This window comes from Branchiostoma floridae, chromosome 16 (genome assembly GCF_000003815.2).
Source record: "Branchiostoma floridae strain S238N-H82 chromosome 16, Bfl_VNyyK, whole genome shotgun sequence".
Taxonomy (NCBI): Eukaryota; Metazoa; Chordata; class Leptocardii; order Amphioxiformes; family Branchiostomatidae; genus Branchiostoma; species Branchiostoma floridae.
In genome coordinates, this window is record NC_049994.1 from 15,583,492 (window position 1) to 15,611,089 (window position 27,598).

At 38.6% G+C, this 27,598-nt stretch overlaps 1 protein-coding gene across 16 annotated transcripts in view; it reads right to left on the minus strand.

Moving 5' to 3' along the window:
• LOC118403084 (arf-GAP with GTPase, ANK repeat and PH domain-containing protein 1-like) overlaps positions 1-27,598 on the minus strand; it is a 91,419-nt gene that overhangs the window by 38,576 nt on the left and 25,245 nt on the right. Inside the window, exon 1 of one of the 16 annotated variants that reach the window (XM_035801532.1) lies at positions 10,089-10,339. The exons of 14 other annotated variants lie outside the window; for them this stretch is intronic. In XM_035801532.1, coding sequence (XP_035657425.1) covers positions 10,089-10,140 — 52 coding nt within the window. In that variant the 5' untranslated portion in view covers positions 10,141-10,339. Of the gene's footprint in view, positions 1-3,348; positions 3,475-10,088; positions 10,340-27,598 lie in introns of those variants that run through there. One more of the 16 variants, XM_035801534.1, reaches the window with a different exon arrangement.

Consider the following 27,598-nt stretch of genomic DNA (forward strand, 5'->3'; position numbering starts at 1 on the left):
TGATGATTTGTGAATGTGTATATATTGAGGTTAGACTAACAGGAGAAATGTAATAAAAACATTGATTGAACCCTGATCTTGAAACAAAACTAGCTAAGCATACCTATATTCTCTCACTCACTCACTCACTCACTCACTCACTCACTCACTCACTCACTCACTCACTCACTCACTCACTCACTCACTCACAACAAATTATCTGCTTTATCATGCATGTTATTGTGTTGTTTCTCCTATACAGCGAGTACAATATAGTTACTCTTATAATGTCATACACTAACATTACCAGTATTGAATATACACTTAGCGGTACCAATATCCCAGCTGCTAGATTGCAACATAGACATTAGCTAAATGGACTGTACATGCAATATTTACATAGGGTGGGCTACAGTATGGTCTACTGAAGCTCAATAGTTCTAAATCAAATAATATGTCACCAGCAAGCATCTACATTAGGTTCTTGCTGAAGGTTACGTGTTAGTATTTGGTTTGGGGTGGCGAACAATACAGGACTGCCTCAAGCTTTAACTTTTTTCTATCCTACTCAGTGCATAGGAGTTCATGTTGTTAATTTTCGTTATTAAATCTGTTAGTGTTACTTTCATCTAGGCTTGCAAAAATAAATTTTCATTGATTTCATGTCACGAAGGGCAGAATTTTTGGACAGATGGAGTAAAGTCTTTTTCTTTCCCCATTACAACAAGCAAATTTCCATCCCAGTACAAAGGAAAATATCCTTTAAAATGATAGTAGATCCTGGAGACAGCCCTGGTCCAATATTGAGACCAAATTCTACATGCAGCACAGTTCAAAGGAAGCAGGGCTTGAAATCTATGTTTGCGAATAAGTGGACTGAAGTACATTATCTAGAACTCTGGGGATGGGGAATATGGGCAAAATCAAGAATAGAATATTAGCAAAGCTAATTACAAACTTCAAACCGTCAAACAAGAAAAAAAAAACAGTTTTGTACCGGTATACCGTACCCACCCCTAACACCCAGTTATTTCCAGCCCTGAGAAGAGATATTGGGTAGCCATGATTGGGCCCTAGTTCTGAGGACAGTACAATATCCCAGCAGGGATGAAGGGGTGTGAAATCAATTCCTCACACAGAAGGGGAGATCAGTGCAATTCCTCATGCAAGTCCAACCAGCAAAATTAATGGAGGGTTTCTCTATCTCAAGGATGAGACCATAACAACAGCTTGTACCAGAAAATTACTAAAAAATTATTTTTATCATTATCTTTGTACGAGAATGTAGTACTGTACACCTTTAGAAAATAGATCACTGCAATTCCTCATGCTGGTGGGATGGGCAGAATTAATGGAGGGTTTCTCTATCTCAAGGATGAGACCATAACATTAACAACAGCTTGTACTAGAAAATGATGCATTTGTGCGTAGTGTTAATTGTACAACTACAAGCGATTTTATAAAATATAATGTATGTAATTTGTTAGTCTGGAGTCCAGCCTTGTTCACCTAAGTCCACTCCTGAAGTTTGCTACCCGTCCTTCGGGAGTGGACTAAAGCAAACAAGGCTGGACTCTAGGCAAGCAATTTGTAACAGAATACAGTAAACCTTAATTCAGAAATTAAAATATATAAACTTCATCCATAAACTGAATGGATTCTACATTTATAAAAGGAATAAAGTCTTTAGTTACTATTCAAAAAGCTTCCTCTAATAGAATTTTGTTCCTTATATTTTTGTGTCCTCTTGTCCTTACCCTCCTAATGTCTAACTTTATACACTAATGTTATACACTTTATAGTATACACTAGAAACACACCAGTTTAACTTATTACTGCCATTTATTGTCTCCTAGTCAAAATGGATCAATAAGTATTGGGTCCATCCTGATAGATCAATACGTATTGAGCCCATTGAGTTTGCTGACCTTTCAGTTTTGAGTCCCAGGAGGTTTGCTAAAAGAATGGGATGGATGTCTGTGATACAGCAGACAGGGGAATATAAGAACTAGGAAGACAGTATTATTGCTGACACTGGTGTTCAAAAGGGGTTTTCCTTGAAATTAATGTATCATTTTGATGTTGAGAATATTTGGGACATGAGAGCTACCTACAACTACATGTATGAAATCACAACCATGGTATATCCAGAACATGAGATACATTGTATAGAAACTGGAAATTCTGTTTGCAGCACTGTAGTATAACAAGCTGCTAGGGGGCCCAAAATCTAATCCTACCCACATACCAAATACGAAGGCAATCCATGCAAGGCCTGATCAGGTTATGTTTTTCATCCTCAAACAACCATACATACCGTACATGTACTAGTACATAATATTTCATACACACACAAACATATAAACACCACCAAAAACATAACCTTTAATGCAAAGGTAATAAAATATTAAGGACTGGTCCAGGAGTTATCTTTATTTTGAGGCACCTAGCAGTGTCATGCATCTGGACCTGATGTGACTTCAAAAGTGGGTTAAGTAAGCAGGGTACTGTAGTAACTGGAGCCAGGAATCCTGCATGTTTGCACTGTGGAGTGTCTGGTGTAAATCAGGAACTTCCATCTGGGGAAGATCTTTTATCTAGGAAAGTGTTGGAATAGTTGGACAGGGAACTGAAGGGTCATCTCTGGGTTAGTCACTTTCAGGGCTTGAAATACAGGGTAATTGGAGGTTGTTTTATTATTGTAATTTCCCAATAATATTCTGTGACAACTTTCAGGGATATTGAAATATAATATATCTATTATATATTATAGAATACTTATCATGGTAGACTAGAATGGCTTATTTTTTGTATTTGAACTTGTAACATAAAAATTTGAAGGTCTTTGTTTACATGCACTGCATACAACAAACTGGCTTATCTGAAATCATCAAAAAATAACCTCTACTTGAACATGACGAACAAAACACACACAAAATTGAGATTACAGAAAAAATTTTAACAACTTTGGCAAGCTGAAAGAATACAGGATTGCTAGTATAAATGGAATATTGTTCAAATGAAAATATAAAATTTGTCCATTCCTGCTGCAGTCAAACAGCAGTTAAACACTCAAAATTCTACAACTATTTGCAAAATATTGCAATTATTGTTTTCTAAAAATCCTGTCTTTCTACAATTTCACTACAATGTAATTGTCAAGGTTACATTTAACACAAAATTTGCCTGCTGCTCATTTCTATAATCTGTCACCACAACAACATCAATGTGTTTTTCTTTCTATTGTCTGCATTTTATGACCAATGACGTGGACTCCAATTTCTAAGAATACCGAACAAAACACTGCCCACTCGCATTACACACAGATTCATCAAACCAAACATGAAATATAACACGGAGTTCTCTTACCATTTCGTGATGACAACTTCATCATTTTGTACGGCATTGTTTCCTGTGAAGTGTGATACCCAGCCCCCCGTTCTCACGCTGTTTGTGCTACTAATGCCGCGGCTCCGTATGGTCCTATTGTCTGTCGTTCCCACAATGACTAACTCATGCTCTAATGGCCCACACCTGAGCCCATAAACACCATCCTGACCACCCCTGTTACACAGTGGTAGGAGCCAGACTTCCTGTACATTTTAATGGCTCGGGATATCCTATTGATCATAAAGTAGGGGTGATATAAAATTTGTTTTAAATGTAACATTGGCCACATGAGACCATAATTAGCACTTTGACCACCCCTGTTACACAGTGGTACAACCCAACAACCCAAGTTCCTTGTACATTCTCTTGACTTGGGATATTCTATTAGTTACAGTCCAGGGGCAACATAAAATCTAAAAAATTTGAATATTTTTTTATCCACATATGACCATAAAATAAAAGTATCCTGACCTCACCTGCTACACAGTGTTATAAACTAGGTGTCCTGTATATTTGTGTGGGATATCTAGTTATAGTGCAAAGGTCAAATGAAATTTTCAGAAAAGAAAGTTTTATTGCCTTACCACCTGAGACCAGCCAATTCCCAGATACCACTTGGTCCTAACCATGTCCCCTTTCATACACATGATACTCATTAATATGCGCATATATTACACAACTGGCTAGCCTGGGATTTAGACACGACAGCACAATCTTTAACATGTAGTTACAAAGCATTAACACAATGAAAAATTAGGTAATTAGCAAACTATGATTACAAATTATAACATAATAAGTGATCACTAACTAAGACAGATATATAATCTCCACCACGCAGGAACAGTGTGTGATAATATAGAATTGACATTAGATTTGTCACAGTGGCGTCAACAAGACTAAAACTCTAGTCTCAGAGGACACTTGATACTATCAATTGTCTACGGACCTTTATTGTGATGATGTCTGTTTTACGTGCTATTTCTTTGTATAAAAAAAAAACTATAAAAATAATGTAAATCACTGTTGAAAAGAAATCATCTTTATGAACTTAAGAGTTGCTTTTGGAATAAGAATATAGCCGCTAAAACTGTTTTATACTTCAGTGCCATTAAACAACATGAAAACAAAAATTACTGTCCCATACAGATATAAAACTTACCCCCCACGGGATGTAATTATTCCTCTTTAGGGAGGCGCCATCAGTCATGCACCTCCAGGCTACACATCACAATACAAGCCACTTCTGTGTACTGTGATAATACTAAAAGATTCATTAGGATTTCAGCAACGCTCTGTGACCATAGATATATGGTAAAAATCAAACTACAAACGATTCTGGGCAAAAAATTAATTGCCAAAAGGTCAGTGTTAAGAGTAGATTATTATGCATATTTCATTGCTGATACATATATGTGTATTTTAAAATGACTTAAAAAAGGAACTGGGGTGCTTTTTCCTGCTCTTACAAAGCCGACTGTAAAGAAAATTGATATCAATCTAAACTTCCTTTTAGAAATGTAATATTTTATCCTTACAAAAGTGGGGCTTAGCCTTACACTGTTGACCATTTCTTTATCATGTCCTTATCTATGACAATATCACATTACATTAGTATAAATGAGTTCCATTATACCAATTTGATGCAGGTTTTATCAAATTTCAGTACTCAATCAGAAGCCAATCTATCTTCAGTTTCATTTTCTTTTGATAAATAAACCATGTGGCAATAGTGAAACTGTGATAATTCTTCATAATTGCTAGATTACTTTTATGAAGTGACCGGAAACAAATAGCGATAACTGTAACATTGTTCTCTTGTGGAGATAAAACACAGCAATTGTGTAGATGGTTGACTTGATAAGAAAAATCAATGTAGCTATTGCAGTGTTTGTAAGGCTTTCAGTATTGGGTGGTTATGCCAAAGAGAAAAAATGACAAGAAAAATCTACCATTTTAAGCTACGTAAGCTAGCTAAATCTTTTTGCTTGCTAAACTACGATGGTTAGCAAGCAAAACGACTGATCCAGCAGTTACTTTGGAGGTTGGTACAAATGTACCTAGGGTGGTCATGATTAATATCAGTCAAACATGTATATTTCAACAGATATTATAAATGACCAAATTCAGTATTCTTCAACGTTTAAAGCTACATTTTCCCATGTTTTCTGTGCACACCACAAAACCTAAAGCACCACCTTCAAAACATCTTTCAGTACTCTATAGTGGGAAGCTTGTGCCTGGCAAAAACACATACCGGATGAAGTATCTCTAAGCCCATGTACCTTCTGAAGTTGAAAAGAGTGACATGTACTATTGTTTACTTTTCTAGCTGGGAAACTTTGAAGTTGGTAACTCTAACACGATAAGAAAACAGTGGGAATGAGTTTCCAGGTATGGGTAGTGAACCAACATCTGCGTTTCTTCCTGAAGAGTGTGACAAAGGGGAAAACACTCCGTCAACCATGCAAACCTAAAATACCTCCAGAGCAAAGGGTCACTGATTTTCACACAAGACTTTTCACTTGTTTCCTACCCTTTTTATCAGTTGGCAAATTCCGGTGCTAAGGAAGGTTTGACAGATGTCTGGAAGGTACTACTTCCCAACGGGGGTGGACAGGTCCTAATGTGGAACACCCACATTGTCAAATTTGTTTGCCTGGAAATCTAGTACGATTAAAGAAATGTTTACTAGGGACTAGGTAGGTAGGTAGGTAGGTTACTAGAATACAGTTCAGTTTTCTAATGACCTAATCATTTATTCACTTATCATCCATAAGAATGTATTAAGATTTTACAATCTTTTTGAAGTGGAAATTCTAACGTGAATGTTAAAACAAAACAAGGTATACCATAAAATACTATAACACACATTCTTAGTCGACTTCTATTCTAACAAAACAAATTTGAACATCAAGATGTTCCCATATGGAAAAGGTTGTGACAGTCATAAACAAGAGGAACCTTGTTCTCGATAGTTTAAACAACATGTTATCAATGATAACAATAACTTTGTTCTGGACAACCTGGTTTCCTACAGGACAGAATGACGGATGTTGTCATAAACTGTTCACACAGAAAATCCGATAAAGAAAACACAGTTGTGTTGTTTGGTAGTCTGCACAAGCTGTTATTGCGGATAGTCATCACAGAGAGAACACTGTGTTTTCATAATACTGAGTTGTTATGGTATTTGAGGAGTTTACACGATAACACAGGAAGATAAAAGGGCAATGGCAAAAATTACCTGCCACAAATTCATACTCATCTGAGGCTCGATCACTTTACCTTTTATACCTGACCTTATTTTGAAAAATCCAAGGCAATCTGGAAGTGTTACGACTTACAGAACTAGTTATATCAGGCAGACATCAGAAATACCTACAATTGAAACTTTACATGATTTAACTGTACAGTTGCATGTATTCCAAAGCCTGAATGTGTCTATGTGTCCTTTGATATTTCCTACATACTTGTTGTATATGCATTGGCTATTCAATGTCGGTCCCTAATGAACGAGGTTACTTTGATAGCATCCAAGCAAAAGGCGTGACATAATTGTATGTGACGTTACGCATAATCACCATTTAAACAGGAGGAATAAAACTGCCTGTGGTGCACATGAGGCCATGAAGACCTAATAACACACATTTATCATGTAGTAATGTAGCCATATCAGTTTGGCTATTGTGCTTGAAAGGCACTGGACATATTTGATATAGCAGGGTTCTAGCCAGGATTTTATTTTAGCGTAGTGGGAATGGCATCGTAGCGAAGTGACTAATCAGGAGATTGGTGTGGAGGGGGGGGGTGGTCTTGGTCCTTCCACGGTGAGATTTGAAGATGTAGAGTTAAAAGTTAGGATTCTGGGGTCAGTTTTGAGTGGCATATCATCATTTTTCATTGTTCAGACATTGATTAGTCATTGTTGAACAAGCAAATGACAGCAAAGCACCACTACACTAGTTAAAAATTAGCGTAGTGGCCCTTATTTTAGCGTAGGGGTCACAAATTTTAGCGTAGTGGCCCACTACACTAAAATGCACTAGCTAGAACCCTGTATAGTGCTGGAGAGAGCCTTTTGTTGTTTGGCAATATTTAACATACCTATTGACAATGGAGGGATCTTACAAAATAGAAGGATCTGTCCAAACATATTGTTACTGTCAGACAGGAGCTCTGTAGAAAAACTGTTTTGTTGTCCCCCCTCCATGTAAAATAGAAGAATTTCTGCACCCAACTACAAGTCAATCTTATTTATCAACACCATTATGCTTGTATAAATAAATTATGGATAGTATAGCTTTTCCAAATGAACAATTCAGGAGTGACATGAAGGAATATGTGAATGCAAGAATGTTAGAGTGAAATGGTGAAATTGTTTTAGGTAAAAGACAAGTCTTTCGTGATGAAAAATATTGTCATTTTGGTTTTATTGTCCCAAGAGACAGAAAGTGGCAGGTGTGAGAAAGTGTGATAACAACCATTTAATAAATCCCTGGGCAAAACTTCGAAATATGTGTATTTTCTTCCTCCAATTTCATGTTGTTTGAATGTACAAATGTGATGTATAATTATCTTTCTATATCATGTATACTACCTTTGTTCTATTTTGTTGAATTTATTTTCTTTTTTATTCACGTGTACATAAGACTATCTTTTATTTTGTTTTGATAAATGTTTACATAATGTTGTCTATGAAATAACAATCCCCTAACTATTAGTGAAAGTTATGCTTTTTAGTTGGGCAGTGTAAAATTTACAAATGTCAACACGCCCAACCTTAAGAAAACCTTTAAGAAAACCTTAAGATTTCAATCGACTTTTGAAAAAAAATCAACAGTGACATTTCAACTTTAAGATACATTTTTCCCCAAATAGCATATCTATTATGTAAACATGTAAGATAAATAGCTAAACATCAAATTCTACGTTCCGGGTCACGTAACTGACCAAATTACATCAGCAACACATAAAACTGTAATCTAGCTGATGGAATTCTTTAATGTACAATATTGTCACCTTAACAGAAATCGATATTCATGGGTTTGTTAATAATGTTATTTCAAATCAAATATTGGATATCGATGTACCGTTAGTTGACCTTTATCCATAGGGTAACCTATATCAGTTGTACATGTATATAAAAATAGAGTATTTGGGGATCGTTAAGTCGATGGAAGGTAGTTTCACATTGCAATATCTTGAAAGTTTTAACATTTGAAACCCACGTTGTTGGAAATCTCTTAATACCCATTTTTTTTCAAAACAACGAATCTAGGTTACCCCACGAATAAAGGTGAATTAGCATTTCCTATATAGATTTAGAGCTGACAGAAAACTATCCTTTGCTTGGGACGATTCCTGACACTAATCGAGGCCAGTTTCCCTTTCTGACTGATTGAAGTTGACAAACACAAACAAATTGTTGGAACCATGTTTGCCGATACCCGGGGGATACAAAAATATTTGTCACCTCAGTATACAAACCAATTCACAGCAATATTCACGGCACCTCTTCATCGAACTGTGCTAGAAAAATACATTACGGGAATCCCTGAAGATTCATAGATTGCTTTATCTGATAATAGAGTTCAATTCGGGGGTGTAAAACCTAACAACGCTTGTCACAATTCCCAAGCCTTCTCCGTCAAAATTGTTGACCAAAACGTTTACATTTGACAGAAATAAACACGCAAACTACAGGGCAAACTTCGCACGTACGCTGGAGACAATTCCGTCAGCAAACGTGGCCGACTGAGTCAGCGGGTAGGGGATGATGCATCCCGCATAATGTTGGTGAATCAGATAGGCCGGCCACGGTCGAAATTAGTTTTCGGAGTTGGCTGCACATGGTAGATTTGCACACACTTCTGGCCGATATTGCGACGTGCCGCTATTTTCTGTAATAGTTGCCGAGAATCATAAACGTTCGTCTAGCTAGTAGAGCCCTTTGACAGATGAAACCATTTCATACGGCACATCAAAAACACCCCTAGTCATGTATATCATGGAGATAACGTTAGTATCGGAATATGTCCAGCATCCAATGATACAGAAATTGTTCAAAATTTTATGTGTGTAAGAAACAGCTCGCAAAGGTCTCTATTATTTATTGATTACTTGATAATGACTTAGATCATGTCGGTTAAATGCACTGCGTGCACTTTAAAAAAAAATGGAGGACGTACATTCTCAAACGTCAGCTATTTCAAATTATTTCAAAGTATAGGACTGCACAGAATGAAAATATAGACGAAACCACCTTTGCTGCTACCTGGTTTGTCATTAATGAAAGCAGCCTAGTTTAAATTCAAGGCCGTGGAGTTGCCATACATCCATTTTAAATGAAAGGACTCCATAACAAAAGGACCCTAGCCACAAGGCACAAACCTCCCTGTTCTCATTACCAAAGCAATGAGCCGGAAAATCTTCCTTGCTTTCATCGCCAAGAAACATGAGATTCCAGAAACCAGATTTAACCCAGAAATGTGAATTCCACCTCTCCTCAGTCTGAATTTTCCTCGGTTTCTCTGAAAGACTTCCCAACGTTATGCTACTGGGTAAACAACACATTTGAAACAGTATCCTGCAGTTAACTAATGTGGGTTAATTGAGCATAAGAACCAACCAACGGCTTTTTGTAAACAGTCTCCAGTCTGTGTACACCTTTAAGCTTCTGTCCTAACGATTCACAAGAAGAAGCGACAGATTCGTCTTACCGTCTGCCTCATTTTGCTCAGCCAGATCGCTGCTGCTTGCCGTCTCACTCATTCTAGCAGCAGTCCAGTTTCTAGAACGTCTTAGAAAAATAAGGAACGGGGAGAGGCTAGCTTCTTGAGGGAGATCCTAGCCGAGCTGCAGAGCGGACCCCCACCTATCCATGCAGTCGGCTGAGGGGAGTGTGGGATGGGGTCAAGCGTGTGGTTTGTGATTACCCATTGATTGGTTGTGGGGCTGTTTACATGCAAGACCTGCCGACAGATGACTTGCTACAGGCCCAGTGTGAGGGCATAAGAGGGGTTTCCTGATCAATCAAATCCCTAAATAACACCACCAAAATTACATGCCGTACGCCAAATTTTCATACGTCCTTCCTTGCAAAACTTTCACCTTAAAATCAAACAAAATAGCTCTTCCTATGAGTAAATAACTGTACAGAAAGATGGACTACAATAACCTCCATACACAGCCTCTGACAATGAAGTATAAATGAGACAGAACCAAGCAGCATATTGGCAAAGGATGATTCATACTGACGTGGGGAGAGAAACGTGCGGATGATAGCACGGCTGCGAAGGATAATTGCGGTGCGAGAGACGCAGCGGACTATTTGCGACCCAGCGGTTTACGATTGTGATGTAAATGAGAGGGGATACAGAAATAGGGGCAGAAATCCATTATCTACAAACACACAGACTGGAGCCGTGTGTACATATGGCCTAGGAAAAAAAATGTTGTGTTTCGTGTTTCCTTCCCTTCCCTAGAAAAACCTGCCAACCCTAGACTTTTTTGGGTAGGCAGTGGAGTCACATAGCTTCCACTTGGAATTTTTATTCAGCCTTCTTCCCATTGAAGTAAAAACACTGCTTGTCCTATCTAATGAAGGATAAATGTGTCCTTAAAATTAAAGTTTGACATTGAAAGACAAGTGTCCTCATGCATTTCAGGTTACTTTGTTCAACTCTATTGTAATATGTCTCACTAGAGTTTTGGCCAGCCCCCCCAAAAAATTACAAGAAATCTAAAAGACAATAATAATAATATTGGGTGTATTTTGCAGCCAGTAGGTACCCAAAGTGTGGGTAATGAGGCTGTTTAACGTGGTCGAGGCACCTCCTCGAGCACGGGACCCCCGTTTTACGTCCCTCCCGGAAGACAATTTCGTGGAAAGCTTCATGAGGCTACAGCAATCCGGTCGTCCTTGGTTGGTCCCCCATTCAAGTACTGTCCGGACCGTGCGTTGCTTAACTTCCGAGATCGAGGGATCGGGTGTACCAACGTGCCACGGGGCCTCTAATTTTTTTCTGGACCAAAACAGGAAACACAGCATTTCTTTTCCTAGGCCTTTATCTACATACACCCAGACTGGAGCCATGAGTACATAAACAGTTCTGCCAACCAAAACACTCGCCTCTCAAGAGGGTGTCAGAGAACTGGTACACAACATTTCTGTTACACATGGCCCACTTATAGCGTTTGTGTTTCTTGTCGACAGAGCAGAGATATGGTTCAATACAAAATATACAACATAGATGTTTATCACCATTTCAATATACACAAAACATTATATTTATAGCATACTAATTGATATGTATCAGAAATAACCCATAATCACTTTTATGTTCATAAATATTTGCTGACAGTCATATTCTGCTTAAACGACATGCACTACTTCATGATATTCACCTTGATTTTCAGCTAATTAATATGAGTTACTTACACAAGTCTAGGTTGGCATGCATGTGCAAAAATACCACAAGAAGATAAAGCACAAGCATACTTTTGTCACTACCTGTCTTGTCATTTCAGCCAGACAGAAAGCTATAACCTAACCACTTGGGATGCAGCCAGGACTGCAACATTCCTTGCTAAAGGCTTTATTCAAGTTAAAGTGTACAGGAACATGTACAAAAGCATGTACCACAAGTATCAAGGGAATTTCAAACTTATGATCCAATGTGGTCATTCTTTTCAAATCTTAGGATAAAATGGGATAAATCTAAGTCATCACATTCAACACGCCAAGCAACAATTTTGCAAATTACAGCGTAATCATTATTATTGATAGTAGACTAGTCATTGGCAGGGAAGGTTGCAGAAGTTGTATTTAGTGAAAATAAGACTGCCAGTTCTTGTTCATTTGACACAGAAAAGTTCCTTGTTCCCTGAACAACAGATGGGACTACTAATTCCATACCACCAGATTCATCCTGTAAACTACTGTAAATGGGAATTTACCTTCATGGAAGCAGGAAAATGGAGTGTTAGCAGTGATCTTAAGTTTGCGGTAGTGCCATAGACTGTAGTCACATACTATAAATAGTATAATGGAAAAAATGTTTGCGGTGGTTGTAAATTTGCGGTGAACTGGCCACCGCGAAAACCGCGAATGTACAACCACTGCAAACATTTCTGCATTTACAGTAGCCCTGTCAGCTGGTTTTCTACTCCAGGAACAACAACACAGGACTGTTTCTCCCAGAGTTGTTGATATTACAGATCTAGCAGGGTTGTCTAGCTGCCAAAGAGTAAAAGACCCAGTTATTTGTTGACCTACCACAGTATATGCTTGTACTAACTTTTCAAAACTTCCCCTGTGATTAGCAAGTTCAAATGTTGGGGAAGATTAGGCTATGCTGCCAACTTTCTTTGGGAAGGTGAAATCCCTGTATAATTCCGGTCTCAATTGCATTTACAAGCAAAGAAAAATAAATATGCACAAGGCTCCTTTATGGAAATATTAAAAGTAACACATATTTTACATTTTTGTCAATTATATACACCTGTACTGTCTCTTTTCACTTTCATATTATTTGTTTACCCAGGTTTTTTTTTAAAACCTGTTTGTCAGTCAAGCCTGGGGTATTGTACAAACGCATGTCATTGTAAAACCAATGTACGTCAATATTCCTAATTTTCAAACAACATAAAAGGCTCTCCAAAAGGCCAGTAACAAAAAAACTTTTCCAAGACTGGTTGTGAGTCTATCTATTTTCCTAAACTAAGGCGCGATCTACACACAGTTTTTCCCGATATCGGCGAGCCTACTACCTCTCGCCGACAGCTTTTTTTCAGCGTCTAGATGCAACTACTATATCGCCATTACTATATCGGGAAAATTTCTCCCGAATGGTCCGGACCATTCGTAAGCCATCTAACGATACCTTACCGATACCTTAGCAGGGGTCCCCGACATGTTCCGCGCGCGTGTGGATGCTCCGCGAATTCGCGAAGCTCATTAGCATATAACTACAGTTAACGCGGGCTCATTAGCATATAATATTTAATAGGGCGGGAGAGCAAGATGGCGGAGGGAAAAGCTGGGCGCTCCCGTTGCACATGGAGCCATGCAGAAACCGCCTTTCTTATAAGTGTATGGTCGGAGGAGAAGATCCCAAAAGGACGCGGGATTCCTTGGTACACCCCGGTGTACAGGTCGTCTCTCCCTGTATCTCAATCGCCTCCTGCGCCCTACCCTTGCATGGCGTCTCATGTTTAAGATCACGCGCATGAGATACAGAAATAACATTACCTGATTGATAACGAGTGGAAAAGCTACCGGCATTCCCGCCATTTTGAAATCCGCGGGATGTGTCACCAGAGGTCAAAAGGGGTCACGAATGTTCCGCGCCGCGGGCGTTCCGCGCTACGAGCGGATATCCCACGCTACCATTTGCAAAATGTGTTTAGATGCGCCCCGATATCGGCCCCGCCGATATCGGCGGATGCGGCTATATCGGGAAAAAATGTGTCTAGATCACCTAAAAGTAAGATTTTGAACTAAATCTACTGATATCGGATCCACCCCCAATAATATCACAGGTGCATGACAGACAACAATAGGGAAACACGACTAGTCTACCGTACTAAGAGCCAGCTGGTAACATTTCTACTGACATTTAGTTCTAAGGGTTTCTGTGGGTGGAACTGTTTGTCTCCTCTCTGTTATGTTTACTGTAGGAAAGTGGGAGAGACTTGGCAATAAGGGCACCATATGGACAAACTTACCAGTTTGTTTTCATTGCACGAAACATCTAAGTTTAAAGCATGAAAATCCTTATGTTTGAGAAGAGGATTTGAAAGTGTTCTTAAGTGTGCTTGCACATAACTAGCATACTTGCAAAGTATTGAGACAAGCTCTGGAATAATGCATACACAGGATTCCCTAACTAAACAGATTCACAATGTGCAGCAAGAAGGTGGCAAACTTGCCTAACAAATCAATTCAGAGTTAGGCAAAGTAAGAGAATACCAGGAGAACTGTCACAAAAGTCTGACATAGTTGTCTACTTACAATTTATACAAATAAAAAAAGTTACATAATTCAGTTTTCCAGAAAGAGGCGGGATGGGCTGATTCAACACATTTCATTGTCAAAGCTGTTTTTATATGTATGATAAACTATCAGTATAGGACTTTGGAAAGAACTGGCATACATGTATCTGCAATGCCATTTCTAAGTGCTAGGAGGAGCAGCTGATTGGAAAAATACAGATGGGAGTTATGAATTGTCCAACTTGTCTTGCTTTGATTTTCCTGGACAAAACAACCCAACACAACATGTGGTAGCAAGCCCTAAAAAACACACTATTATGCCCCAAAAACATGATATTACACGGACACCTTTCTATGTCTAGAATATACGATGATTCCTACTTCCTAGCAACTAACACATTTTTCCTGCAAATCATAGGTTGCAAGGGGGTATTTAGAGTACTTTCAAAGGCTGTCAATTACTGTAGATGTATTTCAGTTGGCAGGGATTTAATTTTGCGATCGTGGGAAAATGGTATGTTCACTGTGCCTTATACTGTAGTCACATACTGTAATGGAAAAATGTTTGCGGTGGTTTTGAGTTCGCGATGAAGCTGCCACCGCGAACATAAAACCATCTGTATTTACAGTATATTCTACATATAATAACAATACATCTGGTATATCATTTGCAGCCAGTAGGTACCCAATTTGTGAGTAATGAGGCTGATTTACATGCTCGTGGCACCCCCTCGAACACGGGACCCCCATTTTACGTCCCTTCCGAAAGACGAATTCGTGAATTCTCGGTATCACCATTTTGTTTTTTTTTACAATGTCCAGGACCGACCTTCCATAACACAAGCCTAATTCGATCAATCTCAGATTATAAACTTGAACTTGAAGATCAACAATGAAAACAGAATCTGAGGGAAAGTTGCAACAAATTGTTTCCTAATGCCACACCAATTTAATTTCTTGGTTCATGGATTTTTTCATACAAAATATGGAGCGAGAGGGCGAAATAAAGATAAAAATTAAGATTGTAAAATGGTTGGGGTAAAGGTAACAACTAATCCAAAACACAAAGAAAAAAAGTTTCAGCTTGAAAAAAGTACAAAAACACTATTATTGTACAGTAACAGCACCTGTACCCACACTTTAAGGAGCTTATAATATAAAGGCCAATTTGCTACACCAGAACGTTGGTGAATGGTTTCATTAATGGTGAAAATTTGCTGAGTGGTACTTTTTATTTTTTTCCCCCAAAAATAGGAGCGAGCGAATCCGTGAACCAAGAAATTAAATTGGTGTGGCCTTAATGCCATGGAAAAATGTTCGCAATGGATTTAAGTTCACGGTGAAGCGGCCACGAAAACCGCGAACGTTAAAGTTTTAAACCATCGTGAAAGTTTCTGCATATACAGTAGATATTATTGTGATCGGCCGGGATCTGTTATCTAGACTACAAAACCACCTGCTGATAATTTGTCTGTTTGCTGCAATATTTACTTCCATGACACAACTGATTGTGCACTAATTTTCACTTGTTCTGAGTCACTCCCTAATTGATGTAATTACGACTTTGTACAACAGAATTAGTCTGCTGCCCCCAGCGGTGAAAACATCTGCACTGGCAGGGCGCAAACATGAGGGGAATATTTTGTGAGGACATCTTTAGGACTTGAAAATCATTTTTGGAAGCAGGCGCTCACTTATCCTAAAGTTTAAAGTGCAAAGAAAACATTTTGGGTGCACTTTATGAAAATGCCTAGAATTTCAGTCATGCACGTTATTTCAGGGTTAGGCCACGAACTTATCGATTCCCCCATATAGGCTATACGACAAAGATTTTTCGACACATAAAAAAAACACTAAGAGTATGCAGCAGACTTGTGTACAATGGTATGTACTAGGGCTGGGTATCGGTACAGCGTACCGGTGCAAAACCGGTTTTTGTTATTGGACCGGTCCAGAAATACCGGACCTAAAAAAATGAGGTAGACCGGATGTTGGACCGATTAGAAAATTAACAGATTATTCTATCAGCCATTCACACGTTTTGGCGCTTGCTGGTGGAAGAAAATAACAAGAGTGAAGTAGAGTTGAGTTTATAGTAATTTCTACCATGTTTTACAGCCAATCGTACAGGTGCAGTTAGCGTTGTAGGATTTTGAAACGCTATAGCTAGTGTAAGTCTCATACTCCACCAAACAAATTTCTATGTAGTGAAATGGACCATTGGTATGAGTCATACTGAATCAGGTCCAGGTTCAGGTCCGGACCTGGACCTAATCCTTTGGACCTGAACCGGACCTGGACCTGAATTTTCTATACCGGTACCCAGCCCTAGTATGTACGTAACCCTATCATCTAGGTATACAGGTGCAACAATGTGCACCCAGTATCCATTTAGTATGTCCAGCCCTACATGTTGGATGCTATCAGGAGAGGTAATCATTAGGAGGTGACTGAGACATCAATAACAGGCCTCAACCTCACTCTCATTATCGGGGCTGGAAATGGTCAATTTATTCTTACAATTTGTAATTCTGTTTTCTATGTTGTTTACATAGATGGAGTAATAATCTAAATCCAAACAATCGCTACAATTTCACCAAGTTTTTGCAACCTAGGACATCGCCAAAAGACTACATTTTTACTGAAGTCACAAAACCCACTTATTTTGCAGGGTGTGGGACAGTTCATTAACCACTGCCTTCTAAGAAGAAGTCAAATCCAATAATAAGATGCAACTTCAGCTGAATAGACATTAGTGCTATGTACTACATTGTATTTTGTTTCCCTTGAGAATGTTCCTGCAATTAGCCTTTGGGCATGACTTTGCAAATAAACTTAACGTTATATATATATATATATATATATATATATATATATATATATATATATATATATATTACGAGGTAATTAATTAAAAATAAGATGATAATTTTTTTATCAGGGCTACATTTTTGTATCTCCAGTTTTAACTGTTTTGCCGTCTTAGTTGTTTGGGAGCCCATGTTGTAAATTTATGTTGGCAAATCTGTCATTTCAAGCTCAAAGAATTGCATTTTTTTTTAAATTTCAAGTTTAGAACTTTGGACGAATGGGGTGAAATTTTTTTCCATTCCAAAAAGACTAGAAGTCAAGGAAGAAGAAGACAAGCAAATTTCCATATATTTTTTCTACAAAGTCTCATTTTCATCAATTACATGTCATGAAGTTCAAGTCTTTGGATAGAGTCCTTCCCAACAAGGAAAGACGACAAGGAAGAACAAAACACGTAAATTTCTGTCCCAGGACAGAGGGACAAGTCATGGAAGCAGCCCTGTCACTGGCTAATAACAGGATAGAACGTGAACCTAAGAACGCTAAGGGCACAACCCACCGTACGTGCAAATACGTGCTATCTATGTGGGCAATCTTTTGGGATCTGTAAGTGGTAAGTACCGCCTCCGTACGAACTCCTAGAGAATCCGACGGATTTTGGAGCACGCAGACACGCCGTAGAACTTTTCGTGCAGGCAAAACTTTGTGTGCCATCGGGCTGCGGATTCGCCCCTCGTACGTGCCAGTACGGGCGACGCGCCTGCCCTGTACAGCCTGTATTCAGAAATACGTAGCGGATGTGGCCTCAAAAAAAAAACGTACGGACAAATTGCACGTACGGCGGGGTGTGCCCTTAGCTTAGGCCATTTTCCAGCCTACAATGTACCATTAGCCTGCATAAAGCACTAATTAGTACCCTTCCTGCCACCAACATGGGGGAGGTCACCTCTGAAATGGACACTCTTATCTCCATGTAGATCTAGTTGTACCACTGTGCCAGCCAATCTCATTAATTATGCTGCACATTAAGTCTATCACAGGAAGCACAGTAGATATGGGTCACTCATTAAATGGCAGTAGGGTGCAAAAAATGGTAGAAAAATGAAGGTTAATGGTCAAGAATGGAAGGTGAAACCTGTAGCAATGACCACCTCTGCATAACAATGACCCAGCCATTGTGGCCATTGACCCAACAAGCAATAAGACTCATGTCTATAGTGGCCACCAGTCGACTACAGAGACCATTTTCGGGAAGTCCTTTCAGACTGTGAAGTTCAGTGGTAGTTATATAAATGTTTGACTGTGTTGTCATCATAATAAGCTTACAACTTGTATAGCAACTTGAAATGGTTCAATAGACAAGTTCCACCTTGCTTGGGTTGGTAAGTTCGCACAATGCCCAGCTCATCCTCATATACTAGTACTTGGTTTGATTGTAACATTACACATATATAAACAGACATGCTTTCACATTGAAGTTCATATTGTTGTGGCAGATGGGGTGAAATTTTTGTCCACCCCAACAAGACATATCCGACTCAGACAGAGAGACGGTCCTGGAGACAACCCTGCACAGCTCACACTACTTTGGAGCTTATCGACTTTAACATCTCTGTTTACGACGTACAGACTCATACATGTAATAGCAATCAACGATTTGTCAGACATTATCTCATAACTTCTGCATAAGAAATACAAATCCCTAACTACGTTGTTGTTTTGATGACACTTCCGGTAACTTTCTCGCAAAATTCACAGGGTCCTGGAGACAACCCTGCACAGCTCACACTACTTTGGAGCTTATCGACTTTAATATCTCTGTTTACGACGTACAGACTCATAATAGCAATCAACGATTTATCAGATATTATCTCATAACTTCTGCATAAGAAATACAAATCCCTAACTACGTTGTTGTTTTGATGACACTTCTGGTAACTTTCTCGCAAAATTCTCAGGGTCCTGGAGACAACCCTGCACAGCTCATCCTACTTTGGAGCTTATCGACTTTAACATCTCTGTTTACGACGTACAGACTCAAAATAGCAATCAACCATTTGTCAGACATTATGTCATAACTTCTGCATAAGAAATACAAATCCCTAACTACGTTGTTGTTTCGATGACACTTCCGGTAACTTTCTCGCAAAATTCACAGGGTCCTGGAGACAACCCTGCACAGCTCATCCAACTTTGGAGCTTATCGACTCGAACATCTCTGTTTACGTCGTACAGACTCATAATAGCAATCAACGATTTGTCAGACATTATCTCATAACTACATCATATGACATCTATGTATAAAACCCAGTACAAGGACCAACTTGCTAGTTAGGTGCAGGTAGACACCAGAAATACCTGCACAGCTTCAATTTTACCTGCATATGCAGGTGGTATTTCGAGCCCTGGTTTACGACGTACAGACTCATAATAGCAATCAACGATTTCTCAGACATTATCTCATAACTTGTATATTGATTTTACGCGGGGGTCTCCAAGGTTAGGAAGATGACTGATGACGCTGTCTTAGACAATTAAGACGGGAACATCTTAAATTATGCATAAGGATGGTTTACATCATCTGTGGCCATATGTAGATAAGAAATAACGAATTTATAAAATTCTCAGTCAGTTCAGTTCATCCATCCGGTGACACTATGAAGTTCTTCCAAACGACTTTTTCTTCTTTTTTTTTTTATGAAAAAAAAAATTATGGAAGAGCACTACATTTTACAGAATATGATTACAACCATCAAGCTGGCGATATCCCTTAGATACAACTGTTAGTTCAATTACAGACCAATGATCAATGATTGTTAATGTTACCCTTCCCTCTCTCACACAGTTTGGTTACACCTCATTTTGTTGTTTTTATTTTTCAATGTGCTCAAATGATGTACATGTATGCATTATTTGTATTATACTGAATAAAGTTTGAATCTATTTAAAAAAAATCAAGCCTGTTCTACGAGTCAAAAAAGTTACGATGAACTAAAAATAAATGTTTTAGGAAAGTTTCATATTTTTCTCAGTGAAATAAATGGATGACAGAGGAATCACATCAGCGAGTCCAGGAATGTAACATGTGATTTAGGCTATTGGTTTTACATATTGTGAAGCTTTGTGAGCTTTATGTGGATTTCTATGCCATGTTCAAATGTTAACGTCCTAAAATAATCATATTGGTGAAAGATTCCATTCAATATTGTAACAACTGACGTCATTCCTCAAGTATACTCTTTCAAATGACGCATTTCAGTTGATTTGTACTCAAGTTCATCAGCATCTAAAACCAGAATTTATCACGATAATCAAATAATACTCATGAGTCACAGACTTTAATTAACTTTTCTTTCATATAAAACAATGCGAATCTATACTTGGACTTCCGTTTTGAGTTTGAGAAATGACTCAAGTCTGTTTAAACATCGCTGTCAGTCTTTCAGCGGTCCTTTTCAGGGTGACAGAAGTGGCACAACACAAAGGTAGCCCTTGACAAGTGTGTGTAATACGAGACTATACAGGAATGCTAACATGGACATGTCTGTGTGTACACATGTAGGTTGGTAGTCAGTCTTGCTTTTCAGCGGAGACAGTCAATGTCATTGTTGACATATGGTTGCTTAGCAACAGCCAGCATGTGAAAGAGTGTAGTTTTACTGTTCAATGTTAAACCGTGCTTTATCCTTTCTTCGTTTTGCAGGTCCAATTAGTTTTCATGGTTCATAGACATTCTACAGTTAAAATTTTGCATCTACACTGTAACTACCATATGTGTGGTTATACAGTAAATGAAGAAAGTTGCAGTGCTCTAGTTGTGCCAATAAGCATAAAAATTCTCAAATTTTAAATATCATTTTTATATTTATTCATTTATTTCATTACCTACAATCTTAGCCTAGATGACGACTGTTTCCAGTGCCTACATAGGCCAGCTCCTCAGCTCTAGGGCCAGCATGTCTACAAGGAAACTCTGCATCCCCCCTGAGGTAGACAACCCCCCCCCCCCATACAGTTGATATGATTGAAATGGGCTACATTGAAGAACAAGAAATCCCTGCCAAAAAAGAGTGCTCATACCTTCATGAAATACATGTTTGTGTATTCTGATAATGCAAATAATCAGAATAACACCTTTCCACATAAACAAATATCATTGTAATCCATCAAGAGGTTCTTACGTTATGCTGACCGTAAATATCTAGGGACACAAACACACAGACACACCAAAAACTATACCTCCATTTTTAATGGAGGTAAAAGCCCTGTGAAACAGCAGCAGCATGTGGAAACCATACCCAGCTGATGGCCCCCTGCCTGCCAGAGGTCAATGACCCTGACCTGGGCGGCAGGACTGATCCATGACCCCTCACCAGGAGGTCAGAGGTCAGGCTTGTACAAACCCTTACTGTAAGTTTGGAAAAGTTGACCTTTCTACAGCAAAGTCACGACACCAGAAAAATGTGTGTATATAGAACTGTATTGTGTAACTACTAATACAGAATTGTTTTCCATGGGGAACATATGTTATGCAAAAACATTCTTTGTCATCTTATTGCAAACTTATCTCACTACAAAAATAAACAAAATTTACAATATTGCAGTCGGTGGGAGGATTTCCTCCTTTGGGATCATCCATTTCATCATCAGGGGGATAGAGGGATAATTTCTGCACAGTATCGATAACTGTGAAAAACTGTGGCAAGGAAAAAGATATTTTCTATCTGTGTAAAAAAACATATAAATTGAAATCAGAAAACTAGTTACTCTCAACAAGATTTGTGAACAAGATTCAATTAAAGTAGAAGAACTTTATGTACAAGTGTTTCAAACAATATAATTCTTTCAACTATATCATAATACTTTAAATAATAATATCGGGTGTATTTGCAGCCAGTGCCATAGGCAGGTACCCAATGTGTTGAGTAATGAGGCTGTTTAACGTGGTCGAGGCACCTCCTCGAGCACGGGACCCCCGTTTTACGTCCCTCCCGGAAGACGATTTCGTGGAAAGCTTCGTGAGGCTACAGCAATCCGGACGTCCTTGGTTGGTCCCCCATCCAAGCACTGTCCGGACCGCGCGTTGCTTAACTTCCGAGATCGAGGGATCGGGTGTACCAACGCGCCACTATATGGGACTTGTCAACCTGATTCAAAAGGGTTATGTTCCTGAACATTTTCTCTGTCCTAAAATAATCGTGAACCTTCCCTTTTAAGTGCTTTTAACAAGGAGCACTTTCTGCTGAGCACCCTATCAGCTGAGAGGGCAGAGGGCAGCGACAGTTGTCAAGTTCACTCCCCTGAGAGACTGAAAATAGTTTCCAGATGAGAGACTCAGATTCAGGGGTCCATCTGTCTGTAAAAAGGATGTTTCCCCGGCCCTTAACTTATCATGATGATGCAAGAAACTCTTTTCAACCTCATTGAAGAAACCAAGGACTTTCTTTTGTTGCAATACCAGCTTTATCAAGAGTGGTATTGGCTGGTAGACAGTATCATTTCCTACACATATCTTCTTAATTTAGACTGGCAACAAATTTTCAAAAATGAAACAATGGTTAAAGTGAATCCATTGCACAAATGTTCCACTTTCTAAATACAGCTCTAAAGAAAGCCTTATGAAGTAGTCAATCACTGATGTAAAACAGAGTGATCCTCTTTTCTTTGTCACTTGTAAAGAACAAAGATTATGTAAACGATAACAACACACTACAATAATGCAGCTTCAGTTAACCTTGACAAAGACGGCTTCCCACAGTGTACATACGGAGTGACCTTGAATATGTCCTTCATTTCCCAGCCTTTGACCACATAACATGAAAGCAACTGCGATAATTACATCGCTATTGTAATTACAGGGGATAACGAGTGAGACAATCGTTTCTGGGGTGGTCTAGAGTTTAATCTTACCCAGGGTTTGCGCTTGATCGTCACTGTGACAAAGTGTGGTTGTGTCTCTCTAAAGCTGAGCAACTGTTTCCGTCCACGCACCTTCTCTGTACATCTGGTAGGACCTCCTTACATTGACTTAAAAATGTTCCCAGTATGACTTTGAGGATAGCCGCAACTACAACACATTTTAAGACCACACCACATATAAGTGAGAAGCTTGTACTGTACATGTACATTGTATTTTAATACTGTACAAAACTTGTGTTTTATGCTTAAAGGTGGCACATCGGATATGTGAAAGAAACACCAATCACAACAATTTGAGCCTGACCTAGGGATAAATAAGTCCACTAGCCCTATTGTCCAAGGCAAGTGAAAGTGCTGTTCGGGCAAGTGCATGTCCTACCCCACTTGTCCGATCGGGCAAGTAAGATTTTTCCATTGATTTTAGTGCAATTTTGATATACTTGTTACTTTTTACAGTCATGACATCAAGCAATTGTCTACAGAGAATTCCATTGCTAGAGGTGGAAAAGGATTTACTAGTAACAGTGACATTTGAATTTTGGGCAAGTGAAAAATTGGTTCGGGCAAGTACATTTTTATGTGCTTGCCCGATAGGACAAGTGGATTTTAGAAAACTTGTTCAACCCTGCTGACCTATTGTCAACTGTTTCTGGGGTGGTCTTGTGTTTAATCTTAGGCAGGGTTTGTTTATCAGTGTTAAGATGAGGCATGTCAAGTGGGGCCTCCTAATGATAGACTAGAGGTCACGACCCTACACCATACATAAACCAGGGTCTTCTTATCTTCAAGCAGATGTGTGGTGCACTGGTGCTAGTTTTACAGTTTTGTGTTTTATAACATAGTTTTGTATGTCTAACCCTCAGACAGTATTGTCACTAGGTCTAGCCCTTCCTTTGGCTATTAGTTGAGTAGAACTGGCTGCCAGTGGCTCAGTATACATGTTCAATGTTTGTCACTCACACCTGAACTATCACAAGTCAACATTTACAAAAACTGTAGTAGAAAAGTAAACTACATTTATACATTTTAGGTCCTGTGAAAAACTGCCCTTAGGTGCCTGTCGGCTTGAAAATTACAGGATTTTTCTTCAATCTAAATTACAGCGCTAGTGTCTGTCCTCAAAGATTGAGGACAAAGAAAGTTGTGGCTAGTGTTGGTAATTGTTATCCATTACAGAACCTAATGAGTTCAGATAACAGAATTCCTTCGGAAGTGGCACCCTCTAAAACATCCCTGTTTCTGTCATTGGTAGCCTTGCATGTCACAAACATTTTAGAAAACAGGAGAGACACTGACCATTCCTGCACTGATGGACAATGACAACAGATTCTCAATTCTCAACTCAAATTGTTGTGATTGCTGCTGTTCTCCTTGTATACTCAGTATAGCATAACCATTTTTTTTGTCCTATTCCTTGGTTTATAAGTTGCATTTCCAACTTTTTTTATTCTTGGCATCTTCAAGCCACCTGTAGTATCCATCTCATTAGAGGAACCAGCCAGCCAATCAGCATGGGTCCATCATTACCCAGGATTCCTGTGGTCTCTGGGATGCAGGAAAACAAACAACTCAGTAGGGAACCCCCATCAGAGTTTACTACACAATTTGTAACTTGTTTGATGTTTTGTGTACCTTCTTAATATGATACAGACCATCCCTGACCTCAAACATTCTCTATAAAGTGTGTAATGCTAGTTCATCTTTATCAGTGGTGTAACCTATAACCATTGGTTTTAAATAGTTTTGGGTTCGTTTGGTTCGGTTTTCTAGGGATATCAAATCCGGACAGTAGTTTCAAATTGAAAAATATTATCATTTTGCAGAAAGAGGGACAATTCATTAACCACTGCCTTCAAAGAAGAAGTCAAACCCTACAATAGCAAACTTAGTACCTTATAAGTTATAGTAGACTAGAAACCAATGTTATGTACTGACTCTATCTACTCTTTTTTCGATACAGTATGTGCAATTAGCCTTTGGGCATGATTTTGCAAATAAAGTCTTTCTTAATATTCAGACTAATATGATTAGTTTAAAAATATTGCAGTTTAAAACCACCCCTAACTACTCGATATCTCTAAATACCCTGTTTTTAAAATCAACGGATATAGGCTACCCCGCGGATAAAGGTGAACTATGTATAACTCACAGCTTAAAGGTTTCATGACTGGCTAATTAAAATAAAACAGAATCCACCAGGGCAGAGTAATGTAATTTCCAACCTTGGCCATGAACATGCCAATGTGATTAATGATGTTAACGCACTGTGTGACATCATGTATAGATCATGAGTCATCTTCATTTAACGACATTACAGAGAGACAGTAATATGTGCAACATGCAGATATCATATTGTATCATTCACAATGTTCATGGTACATGTAGATCTACAAATGTGCTTTATTCAAACTGAAACTCCAAACAAATTAAAGCAGTGTGTATGTACATCTGAAGCCATGTACATGTGCAAAATTCAATCATTGTATATGTAGCTTGGCAATTAATATTGATAAAAATACATCACATTTGCCTTTGCCAAAATATACAGAATCTGATGTTTTTAACACTAAATATTCCAGAAGGGAAAAAATACTAATTGTAACAAAAGATAGACTTTTGCTTGAACAAGTTGCAAAGAAAAAGAGACTTCAATTATTACATAATATAACGCCAGATGGTAGTTATGGAATTAATTCAATTACCGACATGTACGTAGCGAGGATTGATAGTTAAACCCCTCTACTAAAAGTTGGGATGTTCCTTTTTGTAACCTCAATTAACGACAATTGCCTGGTGGAAAATTACAGCATTATCTAGAGCATGACTGACATTTTTATGGGCCCGTGTGTCCACATCCTAAACTACACATCTGTTCATTCAGTCAGTTGGGAAAAGGGAAATGAACAGAAGTCTTCGATGTTCTGACCCTGAGCCAAATTGAAATTTTTGGTCATAAATGTAAAAGAGACTAATGATATACAATTGAAACTAGAATATTCTTTTTTATATTTGACATTGTTTCAATGCAATACCAACTCTGGGTTTGAAATACTCTTTGATAATGATTAAAAAAACAAGTTTTTATATGCTATAAAAATAGCGTATGTATGAGATCTATATAAATGTTTAGTTACAGTTATCAATGAACTTTTAGTCAAATACTTTCTTCTTTTTTCCACAACATATGTGATTCCAATTCCAAACCTTTTTATCCTGCCACATTGCACATTTTTCATAATCTTTTTTTTCAAATATCATTTTGCAAATTGTTGGTGGGTCTTGTAAGTCAAAATATCTGAGTCTGAACACCCCTTCTGAGATTCTAAATCGAACAGTCCTTAACACAAGAAGGAGGACAATAAAATCCTAGGAAGATATCTGATATTTGAAACGCTCCCTGACAAGATTCCTATAAGCAGCTCAACCAGTACTTGCGAGGCTGTTCTGCTGGTAAGCTATTTGCCACAGGCAGTCGCTACAATTCTATCCCATACTATTGGTACTGGTACGGTATGTGAACTATGCTGAGGATGGTTTACTTCTGTCATGTGTCACCGGTACAAGCAGGCTTTTAGCTAGGATTTTATAATAGGGAGTCCAAACTTATTGGTGAGTCGTGGTAAGTGACTATTGTAGGGGGGTCCGGAGGCATCCACCTTTCATGGTGCAGAGTTTTTGATGATTTTAAGCTAAAATAGTGCATTCTAAGGTATCCCAAATAGTGCATTCTAAAATAGTGCATTCTAAGGTATCCCAAGAGGCAAAAATACTGTTACAGATGTCACAGTAGAAAACTGTGACACATCCCTGGTCAATCAGAATTTCATGCCTGTCCATAATTTTCTCCCCAGCACAGGGCGTCCAGGGGCATCAAATTTCTTGTTAACACGTTGACGCATGCCTGGCTAAAAGCCTGGGTACAAGCCTGGTATGGTGTGGGGTAGGGAAAGGGGTATCAAAAATTATACCATAACATCACAATAGATTTTATTTACTGAGTTGGAAGTTATAATCTAGTGTATTTCAGATACACACAGGCCAAATTTGAATCTACAATGTAAAAAGGGACTGCAAGTACAAGACCACAACATGCTGGTGAAACAATCCCTACGAAATATTTCAGACACAAAATAAAAACTTCACAGGCACAATGATCTAATATTATGCAGCCTTACTACTAAGAAAGCAACATAAATCAATTTTCAAATTCTGTCCCTCAGGTCTTCTTAAAAGGAAAACATTTAGCAAAGCACAAACAATTCAATGTACTTTAAACCTGTAGAAGTGACCTACTCTACATAATGCGCCACCTGGTCACTTTTAATGGTCCCCTTGGTAATTTTTCCAATTGACATCCTGTAGCGACATCTATAGTAACCACCTGTCTACATAGACCAGATTTTATTGGTCTCCTGAGTGGTCTTCTTGGCCAGGTTTGACTGTAGGGGAATTTCTTCGCTGTCTCTGGGACCTGTCTTGGGAAGGAAATTTGCTTGTTGGGATG